The sequence below is a fragment of the Empidonax traillii genome, unplaced genomic scaffold, assembly GCF_003031625.1.
Source record: "Empidonax traillii isolate 1590-97213 ecotype Southwest subspecies unplaced genomic scaffold, ASM303162v1 scaffold697:size334835, whole genome shotgun sequence".
NCBI classification, from domain to species: Eukaryota; Metazoa; Chordata; class Aves; order Passeriformes; family Tyrannidae; genus Empidonax; species Empidonax traillii.
This window is the reverse complement of record NW_020955890.1, coordinates 301087-318757: the sequence shown is the minus strand read 5'-3', so window position 1 is coordinate 318757 and position 17671 is coordinate 301087. Positions and strand designations below refer to the sequence as shown.

Here is a 17671-nt window from a genome sequence, read left to right as displayed (position 1 = left end):
ATTCCAGGCAACTTGGATGAGCTTCTTTTATTTTCACCTTGAGATGTAAAGCAATAATGTAGTAGGAGGCACCTGAAAATGTTTGCTCTGTAATGGCAAGCTATCGCCTCCAACCTCTAAGATATGGAATGAGCTGAGAATAACAAGCTCCCCATGCTGATGGAGAAAGATGAATTGTGTCTAAAGAAGGTTTTAAAATAAAATGGCTGTTTACCTTTGTTATTAAGTGTTGGTTCCTTGCTCCTTAGAGGCACTTGCTTAAACTAAGACTTGCTGTTTTCTGCCTGCTTCTGCCTTGGCTGTCCCAGGGTAGAATGGTAGCACTGCTTGTGGTGCTCCCTGTCGGGGGTGGGCAGACTCACAGGGAGCACTAAGTGGAAAGGAAAGGGATGGAGAAGGTGAACTCTTTAAAAACACACAAAAAGAAAACCTCAGTCCCACCCAAAAAACCTAAAGCAAAACAAATAAACCCTTCCCTGAACCCATGAGGAGAGTAACTGTCTTTAATGATTAGGCAAATTAGGAAATGTTAGATACATCTTAAATTGCTCTGCCATAGTAAATGTTCTCACATTTGCTCTAGGGTGAAAGAAATACATGCAAAGAAATTACATAAACCTATTTGAAGAGCTTGTTCACATTTAATGTTGCCTGTGCAAAGAGCACAGGAGCCGAAAGCCAGGTCAGCTGTCCGATGGAACCTCGGAGTACCTGCGGCTGGGCTTCTTCGAGCAGCTCATCTGCAGCATCCTCCTCTGGAGCGTTGGTTGGAATTTTAATAGCACTTCAGTATGTTAACATAACATTTAACAACACGCTCCAAAAGGTGTAATTTGAGGTGAACTGTTACCCCTCTCCTGCGCTGCCTCTTTTCGCTGTTACCGGGAGGCTGAAATGAGGTATCGTTGGAAACGTTTTGCTTTTTTGCATCAGTATCTTTGGTAGGTTCCTCCCATGTTAAGATTGTGTAATTTGGCACAGAGTTAAAAGTTAATGTTCAAACACGGTGAGTTGTTTCCTTTCTGAAGCTCCCTATTCTTTGGCTCTTAACCAAACAAGGGCTATTTAGCACCTTGCCAGCGAGTTTCCTGTTTAGGAAACTGTTAACACGAACTTTATGGGCGCTTTTTTTAGCAAAACGTGGTTTTATGTGCACTTGTTGTGAAATAACAGTTATTATCACAAGTGTGTATCTGAGTCTCCTAAGTCTGGAACTCTGATGTAGCACTCACATTGTTCCCTGGGAGCTGCCTAGGGTGTCAAGGTGTAACCAGCCGGGAATAAATCCCAGCTGCCCAGAAAACTCACGCAAATGCATTTCTTCTGAGACTGGAAACTCACTTGGCTGCCGAGGAAAAGCACATCTGAGTGGCGTCTGGGGACTTGTGCCACCACAGGAGCTTCGCTGTGGCAGCCTGAAGCCTCACATGCAATGTGGAGAGGGAAATTGGCATGTCTGCCTCAGGAATAAGCTTGCTAGGATCAGATAACCCTTTCGGGGGCTTCTCACTTACCCCACTCCTGGAGCAGCAGCAGAACTGGTTTTCCTGCTAAATCCATGCGCTGGGAAAGTAGAATTGCACCCTGAGGCTGGCGTTGTCATTTAGTTAGGCTGACATCTTGTGGAAGCCTTCCTAGTGTATTAAGACCAACAAATAAGCTAATTTTACTTGATGTAGATGTGGGCTGCGTGACTTTGCTGTGCTGGGGGCCTGGAGGATGCAAGCCCTGGAGCTGCGGGTGAGATGGGGTGCCCGGGATGTGCAGCCCCGTGTAGGGCACCATGCAAACATGCAGCTCACCCCTCTGCCTGGGGGAGTGGCTGTGGTACTACTTGCTGCTGGACGTTGGCACGTTAGAGACAGCGGGAGCATTTGCTGGTGTTTTGCCAGCAGACAGTGCCTGTGCTGTGTCACAGGGCTGGGAGGCAGGAGGGGAGCAGGGCTGTGTGGCTGCAGCGTTCCCGTGCCTGTCCTGTCCCTCGGGTGTGCTGCCGGGGGGCTGGGTCACCAGGGAGCCCTGAGAGGTGGGCACGGGAGAGAAAGGCACGTGTGAGGTGATCCAACAGCAGCAGATGTGTCCAGAGAGGGCAGTGGGAGGGATGGGACAGGGCACCATAGGTCAGGTGTCCTTGTCTTCCTGGGAGCAAAGGACACTTGTACTGCTGTGTAGCAGGTGGCTGTCACCATGATGTGCCATGTCACCTCCCTGTCTGGCAGCTGCCTGCACCTGGCACTGGTTGCACACTTTCATTCCTCTTTGTACCAGGGGGAGTGCAGGAGCCAACCTTGCCCTCTCTGTGGGGAGTGTGGGACCACTGTGGGTGCAGCCTGACTGTGGGGAGGGACAGCGGGGTGGGAGTGGTGTAGCATGGCCAGCTGTGCAGGAGGGACAGTGCAGGCATCTTTATTCTCATTCAGGTTCCTGCTGAACCCTGGGTGATGCCATGCAGCCCCTGTGCTTGGCTGAGCTGTGGGCTCACCGTGGGAGACTCCTTCCTGCAGCAAACCAGTGTACAGTGCGGCTTCCTCAACAGGCAGAGCTGGGGTGTGAAAACACTGCTGAAATTCCTGTGTGTCATGCTTCACTGCTCACCCTTCCTGGCCTCGAATCAGCACTGTTATAGCTGAAATTTGCTGGCAGCACTGCTGTCACGGTGATGGAGGGGTGTGGATGGTTATCCTCTGTAGACATGGAATTAGGTGAGGTGGCAAGGCAGAACCAAACACGAGGCAAAATGCAGCTGAGCACTGAATCTCCTGCCTCCCCGTGAAGCTAAACTCGGTGGGAGCACACTGACACAGCACTGCCTGGCCAGAGGAAGGTGTGCCAAGCACTCATTTTTCACTTATGAAATCCCCATCATTAACCACGATGCTGCCTCTTGTACTGACAGCCCAGAAGACAATTCACAGATCACCTGAAGCAGAAACCCCTCTGCAAACCATCTTTTTTGGGTAATTGTGTGCTGGGTGGCAGGTGGGACAGTGATAGCTCTCAGTCATGCAGCAGGGGCACATCTGGCTCACATCTGGGTGCTGGTTTTGGGGAAAGGGCTGCTGGGCTCCCCTCACAGGGAGCTTAACCCAAACTGATGGTGAGCCTTTGATATTAACAATGGAAGGTTTTGGTGTTTGGCTGCAAAAACATGTCTTTGAGTAACTCATTGCAATTCCTGTGCTGCTGATCCTGGTGGCATGAACTGCCACCACTGTGCTCTGGTGCCTTTATTAAAGTTGGGGTCTATCAGTAGCTCTAGGAAAACGTTCTGTGTTTTGGTTGTTTGAATTCAGATGGCACACCTACAGCAGGAGCGCTTTGGTGATTCCACTCCCCTCCCTGTATGCAAATGCCCTTTCCTTGCTTTGAGCCATTAAAACAAGCCCTGCTGGGGATGGTGGTGTGAGCTGGGATTGAAGGGATGTGACAGGGAATGCTTGTGTTGCTCTCCAGTCAGGGCAGCAATAGTGAGGGAAGAGCAGAAATTATGGGGGTGGGGGAAACAAGCAATTTTTAACACCAATTCTATCTTCTTTGATAAAGATCTGATTTAATTTAAAGTAAATTTGCACTGTGGCTGAATTTATTATCCATGATACTGGACAGAGCTGGGGTATCATACTGCAAAATGATTGACATGGTCATCATGACCCTATTAAATCTACTGAATCTATTAGCTGCTCACTGACTGCAGGGCTTGTGATTCCCTCAGCAGAGTTTTGTGCTGAATATCTAAAAATCCTATTAGGAATCTGAATATTCAGGCTTTGCTATTGTGAGTCCTGGTAATCCTGTGGATAGGACAGGCAGAGAGCTGGGTGTGTTGTGCTGTGGGTCATTAGCTGACTCCTCACTGAAGGTTTAGACTAGAAATAAGGACCAGTTTTTTAATGGTAAGGCTAATTGGGTACTGGAACAAATTACCTAGAAATGGTAAACTGTCAATTAGAGCCTTTAAAACATGATTTATTATTTAAGAGAGGGAGACCAACTCAAACAGGACTTTAGAGCTGTAGGGTGGAAGCAATGGGTATAATTCATGGTACTTGTGGGAGCCTGGACAAAGTGAGTGTGCTGTGGTCAGGGATGGTCTCCAGTGTGTTGCTGTGCCCAGGAGGGTTCGTGCTGTCACAGGCTGTGCAGGTCTGGTGTGCTCCAGAGACCGGCCCCACTGGCTGCCTCCACTCAGACCTCGTGGGGTTTGATTGGTCCCACAGTTAATGCTGATGTTTCATTTTATGCAAAAAGAAATTTCAGTGGGGCAAAACTTGACACCCTTGTCTCCAGGCCAGGGCCTTGGTTAGAATTGGCTGTGGTGGTTTAAGATGTTAATGGCAGCAGGGTCTGCCATAGCCACAGGGGTGGGGGTGTCTGCCTTGTCTCTCCTCTTCTGCCCCATTCTCCAGTCCTAACGAAGGAGCCCTATTAGTAACTGCGTGTGCTAAGTTGTTGAATTACCACAGCTAAATTAGCAGAGAGTTTTATCCTTCTGAAGGAAATTCTAGTCATGCTTTTGACAAGCTTCTGTACTAAAACTTCTGAATACCAACAAGGTGGAAATAAACTGGAGCTGCCTTCCTAAAATCTAGTGGGGTGAGATTAGACAGCTCTTGCAGTGCTAATAGGTGGTGTAGTTCCTTGGGAAGGGATCAGCAGTCTGAAATCGGTGCTGCTCAGGCTCTAATGGGCTCTACAGGGTGTTTTACGTAGTGGTCTCATGAACTGAATGTCCATTAGTGGAAGCCATCTCTTGGTTTTCCTCTCATCCAAAAGGCATCTGGTGCTGTGCAGCGAAGCTGTTGTGGGCTGTGAAGCCGGGGACAGCAAAGTGGAATTGATGGGTGGCCTTGCTTCAAATGCCTGCTCCTGCTTCATGTTAAAATGGTAATGTGGGGGCACCCAGGGAGAAGTAAAATGGTACTTCTTGGAACAGCTGAATGTTTGGCTTTCTACATAATGGATGAATGTATCTCTTAAATCCAAAGATATTCCTGGGAAAAAACCCCCACATGTGCAGGGAGGGGTGCCATGGGTTCAGCAACATGGTCACGTTGCTGTAGGGAAACTGGTGAGAAACAGCAGGAAGAACAAGGAGCTGCCTTTGCAGGTTGATGTCTCAGAGCAGCCTGGGGTTGGGGCAGTGGCAGGTGGCAGGTTTTGGGGTGAATGGCCCCCTTGCCCCCCTCGGGGTGCAGGCAGTGCCCACCTGCACCCAAACTGCGGCTTCAGGGCAGGCTGAACAGGGCCTTTCCAGCCTTAACTGCAGCTTGTCTTCCACATCCTCTGAGCAGGGGGCAGCAAACTCTTGGGCAAATAAGTAGCATTAGCCTTCACTTTATTTAATAGAGACTTCAGCTCTGATTTTCGAACGTGGAGTGAAGAACAGGCCAGCCCGGCGCTGCCAAGGGCTGTGGCATCATCAGAACAAGCTGCTGGGTGTGTAGTTTCAGTCTCTTCTCAGTTACCTTCTGTGATGACAAGCAAATCACTTGATCAGGGAGTGACAAATCTTCAGTAATTCATTAAACTATAATGACGTTACAGCATCCTCATTCCTCCCCCCATTCTTTATTCGTGCTGTAGAGTGGACTTCATGTTTTGGATTCAAGGCTACTCATCCAGATATTTCAAACCAGCCTGTCACCTGGAGAATTGATACCTGGCATACCCTCACTGCAGCACTGCTAAATGGGTTTGCTTCTCAACTGGATAATTGTATTGATTGTGGCTTAGAACTTCAGAAATTGGATTGTGGTTGCATGAAGTGTGTTTTGAACCTCTAATATAAGCTATGTCATACAGAATAAACTCCCAGCAAAACCAGACCACCACTGTTGTCTTACCTGACACTCTTATTTTGATACAAATGAGGATATTTTTGACCCAGTGTCTGATGGAAAAAGGAGCTGCCACTGCTGTTTGGCCCTTTGCCCTCTCTAACAGAGTTCCCTCGAAATGTGCCATATCAAACCTCAGGGAAGTCCCACTCCCAGGGGGTAGGCCTGGGGACTGACTTGAAATGTTGGCTTTCATACCCAACAAATGTTTTATAAGGATGGTATACTTTTGATTGTGGGCTTTTGAGTGGCTGCTGAAGAGCAGTGTTGTGTGACACTGGGGCTGAGGGTGTGTAGGGAGCACTGCTGTCCTGCCCAAACCAGCAGGGAGGTGGAGACTCTACCTCCAGTGTGCATAATCACTTAAAAAAACCTCCAAAATAAAGAAAAAAGTTGACAATATACTTGAAATGAATGAATAGTACTGGTTCTACTTTTTGGCCCCGAATAGCTGCCTAACTCTTTGTTTCCTGTTTTTCAGGCTGGACGCAAGGAGAGAAGCGATGCCCTGAACTCTGCCATTGACAAGATGACCAAAAAGACCAGAGACTTGCGCAGACAGGTGAGGACTGGGACACAGTGGCACGGTTGGTACTTGCTGTGGCCAAAGAGTGCAGATCTGCATGTTGGCCCTCTTGGGACTGTTGCTGGGGATTTGTTTCTAGTGGGCAGTGGGCTTGCCTGCTTGTTTTTAGTGAATTAAAAACTAGAAGCTTCCAGTGTGTGTGGTTCAGAGGGAAGCGTGGGGTGGGAATGTAATTCCCTGTTACCTTTGTGAGAAAGATGTTGGATTCTTAATTGTCTTCATGGCGAGAGAGATGAAAAAATCCCCCCAAAACCCCAAAACCAACTCCCCCTCCATGGATTTTGAAGATAATCACATATGTTTTATAATTCTGGGGCTGTTCGTTTCAGCCTATTTTATTTGAGTATTGTATTCATGCAGCATCAGCCTTTTGTCTGTTTGGTTGTAAAGCACTATATTCCCCCTTTTGAGTAAACAGGAGTATGGATCAAGTTTGTTGAGAAATGTTTTTATTCTAGTAGAAAAAATAAAAAAGTTAAATCAGCGTGTTGTTTAATCATCTCAGGGAAAGCAGCAAATTTACTTAGACAAAACCAATATGAGCTGCTAAATCAATATTTGTGGCCAAACTGGTGACTTGCACTTCTATAACTAATCCATTTTTTTAAGGAGATTTAATTTGAATTGAAGCAAAAAGTGTATAGACAAGACTTAGTGCAGGGAAAGCCTTGGTCACACAAAGGAAAAAGGATCAATGACAAAAGTAGTTTAAGCTTTACGTATTAATACAGTCAAGGGAAGCAGCAGAGGAGCTGCTGAGGAATAACTCCTTCTTTTATTTTTATTTTAGCTCCGCAAAGCTGTTATGGACCATGTATCAGACTCTTTTCTGGAAACAAATGTTCCACTTTTAGTATTGATTGAAGCTGCCAAGAATGGCAATGAAAAAGAAGTTAAAGAATATGCCCAGGTTTTCCGTGAACATGCCAACAAATTGATTGAGGTAAGATGGTACAAATTAAAATGAAATTATCTCCAGTTAAATTAAGGCAAGATGAAGCAAAACACGTTTTTTGATTCTGCTGAAACATGGGGCAATTTCTGTAATAAATTTGCTTTTAAAATTTTATTTGAATGAATTTAAACACAGTTTAATATTTAAATAATTTAAAATGTAAGCTTATCAAAAAGCAGCTGTTAAATAACCCATGAAGTTGCAAATATGATACAATTTGAGTATATGATAAAGGTAAATTGATTTGTTACTTGGAGGTGGTGAATTGGAGTAAGGGAGACCATGGCAAGACTGTCCTGCTGGATTGAAGCCTGGAGGTTTTTGCTTTTCAGTAAAATCCAACTGAAGCTCAAAAGGCCTTTTCTTGGAAGACCTTTAGTGCAGGGAAAGCCTTGGTCACACAAAGGAAAATGAAATGGAAGTGAAACCAACTCGTGTGTGTGTAAAGAGCAAACAACAGTCAAACAAAAAACTTGGAATGACAACAAAACTGATCCCTGCCACCTCTTTCTGATGAAAACCCGAAGGCTGTTGAGCTGGTGGTACTGCAGATCAAAGCTCTAATTGGTGGAAAGACGTGGTTAAATGGGATCAACCTATCTTAACCAGAATCACAGAACTATCTATCATGGAAAAGCCCTCCAAGATCGAGTCCCCCCTGTGCCCCATCCCCACCCTGTGCCCAGCCCAGAGCACTGAGTGCCACGGCCAGGCCTGCCTTGGACACCTCCAGGGCTGGGCACTCCAAACCTCCCTGGGCAGCCCCTGCCACTGCCTGACCACCCTTTCCAGGCAGAAATTCCTCCTGATGTCCCACCTGCCCCTCCCCTGGCCCAGCTGGAGGCCGTTCCCTCTCCTCCTGTCCCTGTTCCCTGGGAGCAGAGCCCGACCCCCCCCCGGCTCCCCCCTCCTGGCAGGGAGTTGCACTGAGGGTGATCAGACTGCTACCAAAGGAAGCAGATCTCCCAGGGCAGTGTGTCCACAAAGAGCAGCAGCAGTTCATACCCTGTTCATGGATATGTCTCGGGACCCTTGGCCTCTTGCCATTGTGTTTGCGTGAGAGTTCTGTGCCAGTTGATGCTAAATGGCAAGGAACAAACAGCTATGGGTAGGTATTGCTGAAGAAACACGCCACTAGGAATAAGCTTCAAAACCCCCTCCTGTGCTCTTCAGGGCTTTGAGGCTGGTTGTGTTTAACCTCAGCAGCTCCCTGAGAACAGTCCCAGGCTGGTTCATGTGTTTTTGCTCTCTTCGTAGCTCTGTGTTTGATAGTGTAGTCCATGTGTCTCCTGGGCTCATAGGGAATACTCTCACAACTTGACAGATTTAAATTGCTCAAGAATAAGACTTATCAGGTGTCAGTAAAAGTAATTTCTGACTCTTGCACAATACATCTTTCTTGGGGCTCCGAGTGCAGTGAGTAACTGCCCCACAGGCAGGGGTGCACCAAGCTTGTCCAGCTCTTCAGAGCTGCTGTCTAATGAAAATCTTTAGTTCTTTGAGGACATCCATTCTTCACTTTTGGCCAGTCACATTTCAGTGTCAGTGCCATCCTGCTGGAGTTTCAGAGTTACTCTAATCTCAGTTTTAAGGAACTCACGTTGTTCTGTAAAGCAGCATATGGATGGCAGTGCTGCTGTGCCCTGCACTGGCAGCAAGATACAGCCCTGGAAACACTCTGAAGTGGGTTTTGTTTTAAGCCTCCCTCCTTCGTGTTGCAAGCCTACTTTATCTAGAAAATTATTTTTAGGGCTTGTTTACAGGAGAAGTTTGACTGGTGTAACAATAGCAGTGCCTGTTCTGCCAGAGCTCTGCCACCTCCCGAGTGGATGCCTGGTGTCCATGCCCCGAGTTCATGGGCAGAATTACAGAGGAGTGATTGCACTGCTCTGCCCAGGAGCCTCTCTCTCCCTGCTTTGCCAGGTGAGCCCACACTCCTGGCCCTCAGGAGCCGTGTCCCAGCCACAGCACTGTCCTTGCTGGCACCTGAGAGCACTTTGCACTGGCTTTACCTGGTGTGCAAATGCCAAACTGCAGAGGAGCTTTCCTGAGCCTCTGCACAGCCAGACGCTCTTGTCTTCCAGAAAGGACGCATACATTCAACAATATTTCTGACTCACATCAAAAGGTTCTGTTAGAATGATGTGCTGCTTTTGAAGGCTTGCTTATTGCTTTTGCTGTCTGAAATGTAACTGTAGCTATAGAGAAGCATCATCTAGATGGCTTATAAACCTCTTCCCTGAATGGAGATGGATTGATAGATATGCTTAGCTTTGACAGAAGGGGAGTAGTGCTCCTGCAGAGCCCTGGTGCCGAGGGGCTGGAGAGCCCCTGGGAGTCATCCACGCTGTCAGATTTACTGTGGAGGAAGATGGGTCGGGGTGGGTTGCACTTACAATGCCTCGGTGTGTCTCTGCCAGAATGGAGAAGGATGTTTGCAAGTACCCTTGTCATTCCGCTCCTGGGCAGGAATCTCGGCTCAGGTATCCAGAGAAACAATAAAAGATTGTGTAAGAGCAGAACAGAAGATGTTTCACTGGGTGAGATGAGAAGTGATTGCTTCCACCTGCTTTCAATGGAAGATAAGTGTGCTGGGGAGCTTATCATAACTACCCTCAGAAGTGCTGCTGAGTGACTCAAGACATCAAATGTGACAAAACAGCTGCGGCACAGAATGGAGCTGTGTTGTGTATCATGCTGTGATTGACAGTGTTGTTGATGTAGAGGAGAACATGTCCTTCCCTGTAGTGCTGAGTGAGGGGAAGAAAGGCATGTGAGAGACCTGCTGTGCACGAGGGAACTCAGCACATCCCCATCTGGACTGGTTTTACACCGTGGGTTCGGTACTCGATTGTGCTGGGACCTGGAGGAGTCAGTGATGCTTCCCTGGTGAACCAGCCACTGAGAGACACATACTGAGGGAGGAGATATTTTTTTAATTATTATTTTTTAAATACTAGACTGTTGCAGGGCTTGGCCAGACAGGAGGAGTGGCAGTGCTGGTTTTGCCCTGGGTTAGCACTGAGAGTTCTTGCTCCTGCAGTGCAGAGGTGTTTATGGGCCCTCCAAGTACCTGTAAGGGAATGCAAGCACATGATTTGGGTAATTTCATTTTGAAACGTTCCCCTCTTGGCAGCAGAGCACTCTGCTTTGTGGCTCCTAACGTCCAGGCAGCCAAATTTGACAAAAAGGTGCAATAACCACAAAAATGTGATTTGCCTGCTGGCTCTGTGTCTTCTAGAGAGCCCCTCCCAAAGCCATGTCCCAGAGGGCTCCCATCTAATTTGTTTCTCACGTAGTGAAATACTAACCCTTTTCTCCTTGCCTTTTGAAGGTAGTGCTAAAATAGTAGAATGAGACTTGTCTCTGTTGAATAATAAGTTTCAAAGATAGCTTTTAAAATTGCTCTGTTCTAACAGACCTTTAACTAGCGAACACTCTGCCTGGGTTTGGTTAAAGCAGTTTAATTCAGGAATTGAGAAGCCAATTTAAATGCAACACACAAGAATAACAGAAAAGGCAGTGTTTTGGGAACCAGCATAAGAAAAAGTTTAATTCACTTGTGAACTGTGAAAGTCTTCCTAATTTGCAGGTTGTGCAGCAGTCACTGCGTTCCAATGGTTTTTAGATGCTGGGTGAGGTAGCCTTGGCTCTCCAACTCTAACTTTGCTCTTGAGGAAAGACAGCTTGGCACTGGCATCCTCACATCCTTCCCAGAAGAAACCAGGCTGCCCTGCGACTTGGTGCTGGTGTTTAATGATGTCACTTAGCACCATGCTGGCTTTTTGTCCTTCCCGGCCTTTGAAGAGTGTTTGTGCCCGAGCTGCCTTTGTGCAGTCACTGCAGGGACACTCCTGGCTGCTCTCTGAGAAGGGAAGGAGCCAGAGAGGTTCAGAAGAAAGCTTTGCTACACTACTGAATGCTTGAGAAAAATGAAAATTAGCTTGTCAATTTGTCGCTGTTTGGTTTTCATGGAAAAGTTTTACAGGCCTTACGAAATCAGGGAGTTCAAAGGTAAATAGGGACAGAGTCCAAGTTAAAATCCTCCAGTAGCTGCTTGCTTGCTGAAGAGTGTTTTAGAGAATATTTTTGGAGTTAGTAATTCCTTAGAAAGAATAAATAATCTCCTCTTACTCTGGAACCCACTACCCCTTTGTCAAATGTTTTTTCTTAAATTTTATTTATAAGTCTCTTTCTCAGAGAAGTGTTGGTAAGACTAGAGAGGCAAAAGCTCTCAGTGGTGTTTCATAAGCATCGATTTTTTTTTTCTAATTGCTTTAATTTATCTGACAAGACTGCTCTGTGCCTTTTTTTTTAATGCACTGGGTTGCATCTTGCATATGGAGAGATGATTTTCTCATTTTCGGTGAAAACCCTCAAACAGATGCAGACAGCAAATTTATTTGCTTGGAAAGAATCACATTTGGGCACTTGCAGCTCCATAAGCTTTCTGTAGCCTCTTGCACTGACATTTCCCCCCTCCCCCCATTGCCCTCCCTGTCTAGCTCGATGTCCTGGAGTCATTCTTCAGCCCTCAGTCTGAAAATACCCCTCTCCAAAAGCCCGAGGCCTTGCACCCTTGCTACATTTTCCTTGCAATTATCCTGATTTGCTCAGACTTGCAGCCTGTATGTTCTTCAGAGAGTCTTAACGACTGCAGGGGTTTTTTACATGTGGAAAAGGCTTTTAAAAAATGGGAAGCAGGTAAAATGTAACTCGGGTTTAAAATAAAAACTGGCTTTTGGACTGGAGACAAGGTGAGGGCTTTGCAAAGCTGAGGCTTGGCTGTGCTGTGTTCAGGAGGCACAACTTAACCTGGGCATGGCAAGTTACCATTCCTTACAGACAAAGCATGGATCCAGCAGATCCAGAAGTTAATCTGGTCTGACAAGATTATCCTTTGTGTCTATCAGCCACCTGATCTCCAGAGTTCCTGCAGAGCTTTTCAAAGCAGCATCTTCGGAGTTGGGAGTGGACTGGCTTTGTTTATTCTCTCAGTCTCTTCCCCCCTGCCAGCACAGGCAGAGATGGGGTATCTTAAATCATCACCCAAATCAGAATCTGGCTGGAAATGTTTTTCTGAATTTTATTAATCTCTCAAAACCCAGCATTTTTCAGTACCTTAATTTACAGAGGAAAAAAAAAATCTGCCAACTCAGGTTTGTCTTTTATTGCTTTTATTTTTAAGGTAATTGTGTATTACAGGGAAAATATTGTTACCCTGTGCTCTGGTAGAAGAGAGACAGAGTAAGTTCAGATTCATTCCCCATTTAGAATGGAGACCAAAATGAGCAAAATGTCTCTTGAAAAGCACAAGCACGTTTTCTGTAATTTGTCTATAGATAACCTTGGCAGCAATTTAAAACTAATGTCTTCAGTAAATGACCAGTGTAACTCTAATATGCCCTCTAAAGTCTGACACTCTTCAACAACCGATGCACTTTCCTTTTAAGTTCATTTTATTAGTCAACTAATTCATAAATAAATTAAATTTTACTTGTAGAACATGCTTTCCTTACATTCATAATCAGTAGAGCAGGAAAGCCTCAGCAGAAAAATGTTCCTACATTTTTCAACAAAACTGGATATACAAATTTAATACATCATACATAAATAAAGGCAAGTGACCTTTTAATAGGATAACTTCTGTTCTTGTAAGGTTATTTTAGAGGCCAGTCTTCTAATGCTACACCAAATAATGTATGAAAGGGTCTGTAGGATGCTGGTGGAGTTTAGAAATCATGTTGGAAGAGGAATAAGAGACTTGAGGGTAATCTTTGAGTCCACATTTCATTGTAATGCACAGGGGGAAGAAGGCACTCAGTGATGTGACAGGGAAACGATGGCAGAGATGAAGGGATTGAATCCTCACGTGTCTTGGGCAGCGAGTGGGCTGTTGGGAGACCTTTCTCTGTGTGAAAATCATCTCAGTTCGCTGCTGCTTCGTGGAGGAGAGGCATTTCTGCCTTCCTCACCACAGGGACAGTCGTCATGGGCAGGATTGTTGAGAGGGAAAGCTTGGTGTGTACACACCTGGGCCAGTGGAGAGTTTGGAGGTGGACGAGTTTAGGGTTTGGGAGATTGTGTTAATGTGCTTTAATCCCAGTAGAAACAGCCCTATATTTACTCAGGTCCTTTTTCCTTTGGAGGCATAAGCTTTTGGGGAAGGGCAAATCTGTAAGAGGTCAGTAAGTGTAAGCACAGTTAAGTGTCATGGTGTTGACGTGTTGTCTTCAGAGGTAGGGAAAAAAATATAGAGCCCTGGCCATTTTGTTTTCCAGATGTTTGCATGGTAATTCCAACAGCATTTTTAAGTAGCTTTTCGGGTACAGCTTTTATAGATGTGGCATAAATGTCTTAATTCTTGATATTTAACTAAAAGCCTTGATGCATGTCTGGATTTTCATCATCTTAGTCATTAGCAATATTGGATTATTAGTCATGTAGTGTCATCAAGGAGTTGCCTGAAATCTGCTCATTACTAATACTGTTTTGTCGTCTTCTTCAAGAGCATAGTGTACTTACAATTACAGTTACACTTGCATGAACAGTTGTCTGAATCATCAAAAACTGGTTTAAGCAGCTAATAATAGGCACAAAGTTGGAAACCTTTAGTCAGATCAGAAGGCAGCATGTTCTGAGTGATGAGCAAAATGAGATAGGAAAGAATTACAATTTCATAGAATCCCAGACTGGTTTGGGTTGGAAGGGACCTCAAAGCCCATCTCATTCCACCCCCTGCCATGGGCAGGGACACCTTCCACCAGCCCAGGTTGCTCCAAGCCCCGTCCAACCTGGCCTTGGACACTGCCAGGAATCCAGGAGCAGCCACAGCTTCTCTGGCCAACCTGTGCCAGGGCCTCCCCACCCTCACAGGGAGGAATTCCTTCCCAATATGCCATCTAGCCCTGCCCTCTGGCAGTTTGAAGCCATTCCCCCTTGTCCTGTCCCTCCAGGCCAAAGTCCCTCTCCAGCTCTCCTGGAGCCCCTTTAGGCCCTGGAAGGGGCTCTCAGGTCTCCAGGCTGAACACCCCCACCTCTCCCAGCCTGTCTTCATTTCCACTTAGGTAAACATAAAGACATTTCTGGAAAAGGGTAATTATTTGGTTACTGTCCAAATATCACCACTAGAATCGCTTTTATTTTAAAGAAAGGCATTTGTGTTGCTAAGAAGCACCTCGGCTGAGGGTTTGCTTTGAAGGTTTCAGCTGAGGCTCAGCTCTCCCTCACACACCAGTGGTGTCACTGCTGTCATGGTGGCTCAGATCGACTCGTGTAACTAATGTGTTTTGTGCTTATAACAACATTTTAACACTTTAGCTTGTTTTCTGAGGAAGGGATAGTTCCTGTGCCAATAGTTACATCTGCTGCCACAGCTGCATGGACGAGGGGCACGGTGCCCACGTAGCACACTGGTGTTCTTCACCAGCTCTGCTCCCTCACAGGTCTTTGGAGAGGATAATCCAGCAGTCTGGAAAGAGAGGTATTGCTGTACCACCAGCACTTTCCTGCTGGGGGTATGTTTTATGCTGCAGATGTATTGACTCCCTTCAAACACCACTGCCCCCTCTTTGATTGAGAAACTTTCCAGTTGGCAGGAGGGAAGGGCTCTCCCTGCTGCACTTGCTGCGCAGGAAATGGAGCCCAGTTTGGTTTGTCAGGATGCACAAAGTCTGGATTTGCCCAACTGTGTGAAAAATGGCCCCTCTCTCAGAAACCTTGGCAGCACAGGATTCACTCTGTGGGGGAGAGACATTTCCTCTGGGCATGGAGGGAGCTCACCAGTGTGGAGCAGAGCTAGAGCAGGACAGCTGTGCCTGGAATGGCACCAGGGAGCTGGAGCAGTATTTGGAGACAGCTCTGCACAGAGTGAAAGCCAAGTACAAAGCTGTATTCCTTAACTAGGTTTTTAGGCACACAGATCAGTTTGAAAGGGGGATTTTAGGATTTGATCCCAAATGAAAGGTGGTTACCTGTGAAAATAAGCAGCTGCCTCACTAAAATAGGCAGCAGAAGGTACACAATATTTATTTTTATACTATTATGCTATTTACAAGAGCATGTAGTGACAGGACAAGGGGGAATGGCTTCAAACTGCCAGAGGGCAGGGTTAGGTGGGATATTGGGAAGGAATTCCTGGCTGTGAGGGTGGGCAGGCCCTGGCACAGGTTGCCCAGAGAAGCTGTGGCTGCCCCTGGATCCCTGGAAGTGTCCAAGGCCAGGCTGGATGGGGCTTGGGGCAACCTGGGCTGGTGGAAGGTGTCCCTGCCATGGCAGGGAGCTGGAACTAGAAGGTTTTGAGGTCCCTTCCAACCCAAGCCATTCTATGACTCCATGATTTTGTCTCTGATCCCTTTTCTCTTTCCATCACTTGCCAACCTGTTGAAATAAAACCCCCTGTAACCTCCATTTCTCACTGCCCAAAACGTTTGAATCAAAAATGCCAACCCTTTGCTTGCCATTTTTGTTCCATCCAGCTGAAACCTCCCCTCCTTGTGTTTACAACCAGACTGGAAATTAAAACTGTTCCCATGTTCTGTTTGAGGTTGCAGAGCTCTGGAAATAGTTCTCTCATTTTAGTCCTTCATTCCCCCCGGTTCTTTACGTCTGGAGTTTTCCTGTGCATGCTTTGTTTTATTTAAAGACTTTGACTGTTTTCAGTTAATACATTGGGATTCTGTTGCTCACAACAAGCTCTTGCAAGGTACCTTCTGTGGAGCTGCAGCCACATGCAACTACTTAAGTCACGTAAAATCACCAGGCAGTTGACAGCATGGCTCTGGTAACTCTCTGCACAGTCCCTGTGGATTGGATCCAAAGTCCTCCTGCATTAAAGAAGTGGCTCTGCTTTGTGTAATCCCTTCCTAGCTATGCCTCTGCAAAACGAGGGGCTTTAGGGTTCAAGCTGTAACACATCTATAGCTGCAACACTTCTCCCTATGCAGTACCTGTTAGGGCTGGATGTTAAAATGCTCAAATTTGTCTTGAATATTGAGCGTAGTGTTCAGGTGAATAAATAAATGTATGGACTTAGTGAATAATGAAAGCCTTTTTGGAGAGGGATGGAGCTTACATAATCGACACATCTCTTCTGAGAGTCCTCAGTTGCCATTAGTTTTGCCAGAACAGTTGTTTCTGCAGATAAATTAATTTCCTGGGCTTTGACCAGCAGGAAGGGAATTGGGACTTTTTTTTTTAATATCGAGGAGGAAGAAATCAGATGTGCTATATTTGAATTCTGTGAGAATATTATATATTTTTCTTCAGCAGGTCCTCAAGAGGAAAATGTTGAATCACTGCCTGTCCATACTTTTTTTGCTTTTAAAATGGGTGCTTTTTAAGCTGCTTATAATTTGGAATTTGCATTCCCACAGAAACTGTAAAAGATAAAGCAAAAAAATATAATAAGCAGATGAAGTTCTGGAGTTAAATCAGAAATGAAAATGCCAGGAACACCTTTGAAAAGCTTGGTTTCTGGGGTGTTGAAATTTCCAAAGTACCTGTGTACACATGGATGGGGTTTGTTGTTTTTGTGTAAGGGCTTGTGAGCATCAGTTGCCAGAGGATGCTGCTTCACGTTAAACTGAAAAGTTTGTCAATCAAAGGCAGTCATAAAACTTCCTTCTGCACTGCTATTTTTCCAACTGCAGGTTCAAATGAGAGCGCTTAGACTCTTAGAATTCAATTAGTGCGTGTTTGGCTGCTGTGTAGAGATGTATAATCCTGAGTTATAACGATGCTGGGTGGCAGGGGCGGCTCTGACAACCTTAAATTATGCAACAATAAACACATTACAGAGTCCTCTCTGGGTTGCACCAGCACCCATTTAGGAGGCTTTGCCTTCTGGACTTCCTGAAGATGCTGTCCTAAAAACTTGACCTGTAAACAAGGAGGAAAACCTGGGTGGTGCTTCCATGCAGTCAGTCCAGGTGCATGATTCAAAGGCTTTCATGCATTTTGCGTTGTCAGCCTTTGAAACCCTTGAAAAGGAAGATTTAAAGTGTTAGGGATTACAGTTCCTTTTCTCTCTTCCATTTTTTGTCTCTGTTGAAAAAGCAATTTGCCAGTCCTTCAATGAAGAGTTCCAGGTAAAGGAATCTCTGTGCCTAAGCCAGGGAGTCAGTGCAAAGAGAAAACAGAACAAGTACAAAGCTGGAGTGATATTGCTGGGTTATGTTATAGAGTCTAATTTAAGCAGCTTAGCAGTGACCCCAAACTTGTGTAGTTGAGGCTGCTGCGGTTTTGTAATTGCTTGAAGACTCGACTCCTTAGCCATGATCAGAACAAATTTGA

The 17671-nt window shown here is 45.9% G+C and overlaps 1 protein-coding gene across 1 annotated transcript in view; it reads left to right on the top strand.

Moving 5' to 3' along the window:
* The first annotated feature begins 6321 nt into the window (after positions 1-6321).
* Positions 6322-17671, top strand: part of CTNNA1 (catenin alpha 1) — a 52055-nt gene continuing 40705 nt past the window's right edge. Inside the window, exons 1-2 of the mRNA XM_027899955.1 lie at positions 6322-6399; positions 7214-7366. Coding sequence (XP_027755756.1) covers positions 6367-6399; positions 7214-7366 — 186 coding nt within the window. The 5' untranslated portion in view covers positions 6322-6366. The remainder of the gene's footprint in view (positions 6400-7213; positions 7367-17671) is intronic.